The sequence below is a fragment of the Tripterygium wilfordii genome, chromosome 6 (genome assembly GCF_013401445.1).
Source record: "Tripterygium wilfordii isolate XIE 37 chromosome 6, ASM1340144v1, whole genome shotgun sequence".
Classification (NCBI taxonomy): Eukaryota; Viridiplantae; Streptophyta; class Magnoliopsida; order Celastrales; family Celastraceae; genus Tripterygium; species Tripterygium wilfordii.
Genome location: NC_052237.1, coordinates 7,905,947 through 7,911,946, shown reverse-complemented (window position 1 = coordinate 7,911,946; position 6,000 = coordinate 7,905,947). Strand labels below are relative to the sequence as shown.

Below are 6,000 nucleotides of genomic sequence, written 5' to 3'. Positions count from 1 at the left end.
GGATGGTGGGTTGGAGCCAATACTGGAGCGGTGATTAGGAGGAGGACCCAAGATTCCAGCTGAGGGATTGGTGGTTCCTTTCAGCCCCGTTGTTGCTGGCAAAATACGATTTTGGAGAGCTGGTCTCCTTTGAAGTAGGTTGCGTTCTTCGATCAATCTAGCCACCCCAATTGCATCTGCCAAGGTGCGGGGTTGTTTGATCTTGACATCCAAGCGAATGTCATCTCTCAATCCAGCAATAAAACACCCAATCAAAAAGGTTTCTGGTAGGCCATCAATTCGATGAGAGAGACGTTCGAAGGCCTCCTGATAGGCTGCAACAGTCGTCGTCTGCTTTAGGCGGGTCAAGGCTTCTGCGGGATCCTCGTAGTCAGTTGGGCCAAATCTATGCAAAATGGCTTTGGTTAATTCATCCCAGGTAAGAGGACCACGAAATTTCGTCAGCCATTGATGCCATTGAAGAGCAATACCTTCCAAATGAAAGGAGGCTAACTTAACTTGGTGATCTATGGCGACATTCTGGAATTGGAAGTACTGTTCCGCCTTGTAGATCCAGCCATTTGGGTCATCTCCATTGAACTTCGGAAAATACAGCTTGAGTTGCGATTTATGTGGTTGATCCGAGCCAGCGGAGGTCTGAGAGGTGTGTGGGTGATGGGACGATCCTTCCTGAGCAAAAGGGTTGATTTCAGGTTGAGCAGTGTTGGAAGTTCGACTAGTGCGTAGTGCTTGCAACTCCGTCAGGACAGCTTGTAGAGCCGCATGAACTTGATCAACACTTGTTTCGTGACGAGCTAATGCTTCACTGACCTCACTACGGAATTCAGCGTTTGATTTCCCACGGGTGTCCATGATTTGGACCGGCTCCGATACCAATTTGATAAGACTGAGAGAGGAGAAAAGAAATAAGAGATAGGAATTCTGGACAATATTAATTGAGTCCTTATTGAATTCAAACTGGCTATATTAATAGCCTTACAAGCAACAGAAATTGAAACACGTCTCCACTAACTGCTAGAGACTAGGTATTACATAAGACTAGGAAAATATGCCAAAAGAATAGGAACTGCAATAACTGAAATAAGACTTGTTCCACAGGAACTTATTAGTGCTGATCCACTTATCCTCCATGGAGTAACACGTGCAGTGGAACACGTGCGTGGGCATGGGATACGTAACAGGCACAAATCAAGCAAGGTGTTATGAGGCCCAACGAATCAAGCATGGAAGTCAAAGGAATGAATCAAAGGAATTAATGATGGCTTAATCCAACATCAGGAATAATAATAAGCTTGATCTTAGAGCTACAATAGAGGATACGTGATATTGTCATTCCTATTTAAGTCACATCCTACTATGTTATGATTATCCTGTTTTGTACTTGACAAAATTGTTATTTTGGAGTGATTCCTGAGTAAGAAAATCAAGAGAGTGATTCTCAAGGTTCTTGCCTTATTGTGTTGCTAATTCTAGTGTGATACTTTGAATTAGTTTGCATCAATACGCATCTGCATCAAGGCTTAAACCCTATACCAGTTCTTCAGAAAAGTAGCATCAAGCATAATTAGTACATGAATCAGCATAGGTGTACAAGCTTCGTTGGACACCCTTTGATTGTTGAAAAATCCATGCTTTTTGTCTTGGGAAAAACTGTAACTTGACAATCAACAATATCTGCCCCTTCATACAGACGGTTAGAACCTTCAGCAACCTCCCTATTGCAGTTATTCTCCAGCAAGCCTATTGGATTTAAAAAAGCTGGTGAAGAAATAACCGCTTTTGGACTAACTCCTCCTAAAGCAGCTTTACCTGCACCCTCCATGGTGGTAATCGGAGAAGTAAAACGCCCTTCCGGTGACATGTTCTGACTATGCATACAAAAGGGAAATCAGGTCGAAGAGGTGAATTCGCTCGTAGCCAAGGTGCATACCGTTCATGAATTCCAGTTTTGTGGAACTCATGAACAGTATGCCAATGTTTTTCTAACTTCTTCCATACTTGAACGTAGAAGTAAAAAACCAACCTCTCTGTTGAAAAAACAGAGAACGGAAAGAATAGACAAGAACATTGGCATACTATTTTCATGCCCACTAGAGTCTTTGCCAACTTTATACGGTAACGGGCTTTATGGGCCGCCCAGGATAATCTATGAGATTTGGAGGCCCAAAGAGGCCTTCCAGGTCAACTAGACCGACGTCTCTCACACTGACACTGCCAGACTTGGAAGGTCCGAGACCGAGAGAAGAGAAACCTCGCATAATGAATATGGAAGAAAACGAAGAATTGACGAAAGATGAAGTAGAGCAGCAAGTGTGGAGTTGGGGTGCAGGCACGGACGGTCAACTAGGCACAGGCAGGCTCGAGGATGAACATCTCCCTCAGCTCCTCCGCCTACCATCCCTCCCCTCCTGTGGCTGCGTCTCCATGCTCGCCTGCGGCGGCGCTCACGCCGTCGCCTTGACTTCGGGTATCACCCTCTATTAACTTTTTTTTTTCAATCTAATTACTAATCATGATTATCTGTGATTTAAATCGATCACTTTGTAGTGGGGAACGTTCTGTCATGGGGACGGGGCACATCTGGTCAATTAGGCCACGGAGAGATGGTTTCTTGGTTGCAGCCAAAGCCCATAACGTCTCTTGAGAGCCATAAAATCACTCATGTTTCTGCTGGATGGAGCCACTCTGGATTTGTTTCAGGTTTATTCTGCCAAGTTTTACTTTTGTCTCAGTGTTATAGGTCGACAAGCAGTCCTTAAGAACAACAATGTAAAATAAGCAATACCAAACTTTGTTATAGCCTGTTGATTGCTAGACTATCTGCCTTCATGTGATGAGCTCTAACTCCATTTGCTCACCTGTTGCCAGTTTGGTAATAATAAGATCCTGGACTGATAGAAAAACTGTGTCCTTATGTTCGATAGTATCAAATTCCAGACCTTATCGTATTTCGGTTCGACTATATTCAGATACTGGACTCCTTTTCACTTGTGGGGATGGATCTTTTGGTCAGCTTGGGCATGGCGATTACAGGTCACATTGCTCTCCCATTGAAGTCTCATTCTTTGTTAATATGCATGTCAACGAGATGGCATGTGGCATGCGTCATTCACTTGTCTTGCTGAAAGGTATATGAATAATAGGTTTGCTGTATTCCTTCCAGTCTTTGCGATTTCTGTATGTATAAACTGTTTCTGCCGGATTTATATTTCTCCCTTGTTGCTTCAAGTAACATTTAACGGGACAACAAATGAGAGATCTACTCATACAGAGAACACTTTTAGCTTGCTAGTAACAACTCTTTGATGTGCTCATAAAATTCATTTGTAATGGATACAAGTGGAAAAAAAAACACTATTGTTGCTTAAAATGGAATGCAACACTTTTGAGTTCAATTCACTTATTAAAGTGAGTGAATGGTTATTTCTCAAGGACACAGCTTAATTATAAAGTACTAGATAATTTTTATTTAGGATCTGCCGCAAGATTGTCCTAGCCAACATCCATTTCTGCTCTTAATTTTTGTCTTGGATCTGAAGCAAGATAACTTAGACACAGGTTCTTCTGGAAGTGAAGTTTATGCATTTGGATCTGGGAAACGTGGTCAACTGGGTCTCTCCAATGATAAAATCAGGACAGTTAGCTCCCCTCAAATTACCAGCGGACTTGAAGATCTAGAAGTAGTAAGTATTAGCGCAAATGGTGATCACAGTGCTGCATTATCTGGTGAGTCCACTGGAGTTCTTTTTTGCCATTTTGGTAAGGCAGATTATATACCATGTACCAAATGTTTTGGCCTAGAAATTATATTTTTGGACTTGACAGATACAGAGAGGCTGATGTTAAGAAAAATTTTCCCAACCCGTCATCAATTCTGTTGCACAATAGTCCTTAGTAATTCTTCTTCTATATTGTCTGTTTCATCAGTTGATGGGCATCTGTATACTTGGGGAAGAGGGTTTAGTGGCACTTCAGATACTTGTTTTCCTCAGCGTGTACCTTCTGCTTTTCCGTTTACTAAAGTCGCTGTTGGATGGAATCATGCTTTAGTGCTAACTGGTATACCACGAATCATTTTCTTGGTTTAATTTCTTCACCAGTCCCCTCCCTTTATCTCTTTATATATGAGGACAAAGCATAATCTCAATAGCCGTGCTTGGTATCTTAAATAGGTGGTCATGAGGTTTTTATGCTTGGTGGCAATCGACATGGAGTGCTTTCTGATTTTGAGAACACCAGTGCCGCAAAGCAATCGCCTGGTAATCAAATTAAACTATTTGAACAGCACAAGTATTTCTCTTTACTTTGTCCCTTCGTCACATTTGCCAGTCATAACTGCAATCTTGATTAATTCATATGTCATTAAAAATAAAGTTGGCGTAGAGAAAGATAAAATGGAATTGATTGTGTTTTTTTTTCCTGGTATGTTAGATAGTAAAGCAAATCCAGTATGATCGTTGCTATGATTTAAATTCAGTGGTCATGGCTCTCATGCATGTCTCTAATGGACAATGATTCAATCGTTGTCCTTGTGCTCTAATTATGCTCCAGTATAATTCATTTTTGCTATAACATGTTGCTCAGGAATTATTCTATATCTCTATTCCTCTGCACAATGCCATTTTCAGGAGAAGCTACCATGGAGAAAGTCCTTGGCCTTGAGGAAGTGAAGGTTGTGGAAATTGCAGCTGGAGCAGAGCACTCTGCTATAGTTACAGGCAGGATTGGTTTTCTTGTTAGACATTTATTGCCTACTTTTCACTTTCTGATATGTTTTTGCCCTCCGCTTGCAGAGAATGGAGTGATAAAGACATGGGGATGGGGTGAACATGGTCAACTTGGCTTAGAAAATACAAGTGATCAGACCAATCCTCAAGTGGTAAGTCTAGGTCACGACAATCTCAACAAGGATACAATGAAAGTCTATTGTGGCAGTGGATTTACCTTTGCCATGAGGACTCTTAGTCTCCATTCTCGAACCTGCTAAATGTTGCTTCTGGTAGCTGTTATCTGCCTATCTGCCTTGCCATGTGGAATGGGTATTGGAAGAAACAATATTTTCCTCAAAGGCTTGATCTCTGATTTCTCAATGGAAAAAATGACTTATGATACAGCTATAATCTGGGAGTTTCAGTTTGATGTGCCAGGTTAACCCTGATGCTACTGGGGGCATTGTGCCTGTGAAGTCAATATTTTTCTCAGTGGAAAAAATGACATGATACAGCTATAACCCTTGGAGTACTCGCCTCTGAAGTTTCAGTTGTCAAGTTAATTCTGCTACCAGGGCGTTCTGCCTTTGAAGTTAATAAAAATTTGCATATAATGTACAATGAAAGAATGGTGCCTCACCTCTGTATTATTGGTTGCACCCTCTTGAACAGTTGGCTAATATCATTGTGGAAAGGGGTCTGTTCTATCCGCCTAATTCTTTAGTTTACATATCAACTGTTGCATTTTTTTATTCTAATTGTCCTATGACGATACTACGCTTAAGTTTGTCTACGAAGAGAAGAGGCACAAACAGTCCCTTTTTTCTTACCAAGAAAATTAGAGAAACTGAGTTGCAATGCAGGCTGTGGCTTCTATTCACCTACATGTTCATTGTCATCGTTCTTTGTTCTATCTAGCTAATGCAGAATCCTACCATGTCGACTTAGGTTTATTTTCAGTCATCCTTAATGAATGATAAGTATGTTATTCTCGTAGCCATTGTTGTTAACAACAGGGCATAGGGATTAACGAGAGGTTGCTCGATTGACAATCGATTGGGTTAGGTATATGTGTGTCCAATATTCGATTCCAATGAAAAATATATATCTTAGTGATATTTTAAAAAAAAAATACAATAGAGCATAGGGGATCAATCCTCCACTCACCATCAACAATGAACTTTATCTGGATTATATAATAACAAGTATTCACGTGTTTACTAAAGAAAATGTAACAAAACCAAGTTTACAAAGAGAACATATACCTCATATTTGCCTGGAAGCAACTTCA

The 6,000-nt window shown here is 40.9% G+C and overlaps 1 protein-coding gene across 5 annotated transcripts; it reads left to right on the top strand.

The window, feature by feature from the left end:
• The first annotated feature begins 2,133 nt into the window (after positions 1–2,133).
• Positions 2,134–5,571, top strand: LOC120000363 (ultraviolet-B receptor UVR8). Of its 5 annotated transcripts, none has more exons than XM_038848414.1 (8): positions 2,134–2,467; positions 2,548–2,700; positions 2,970–3,128; positions 3,559–3,726; positions 3,928–4,059; positions 4,173–4,259; positions 4,629–4,718; positions 4,794–5,571. In XM_038848414.1, exons 1-8 carry the CDS (start codon positions 2,149–2,151, stop codon positions 4,985–4,987), a joined length of 1,302 nt encoding a protein of 433 aa, XP_038704342.1. In that variant the 5' UTR covers positions 2,134–2,148; the 3' UTR covers positions 4,988–5,571. The 5 variants fall into 5 exon arrangements, with proteins under 5 accessions (XP_038704342.1, XP_038704341.1, XP_038704339.1 ...); XM_038848413.1 differs by having other exon boundaries at positions 3,553–3,726; XM_038848411.1 differs by having other exon boundaries at positions 3,559–4,059.
• The last annotated feature ends 429 nt before the right edge of the window (positions 5,572–6,000 follow it).

Excerpts from the sequence above, each read along its gene's own strand:
- LOC120000363 (XM_038848410.1), top strand. The coding sequence starts at position 2,149 with ATGAGATTTGGAGGCCCAAAGAGGCCTTCCAGGTCAACTAGACCGACG. Across the intron at positions 2,468-2,547 it reads CGCCGTCGCCTTGACTTCGG|TGGGGAACGTTCTGTCATGG; the intron begins GTATCACCCTCT and ends ATCACTTTGTAG. Across the intron at positions 4,260-4,628 it reads TGCCGCAAAGCAATCGCCTG|GAGAAGCTACCATGGAGAAA; the intron begins GTAATCAAATTA and ends TGCCATTTTCAG.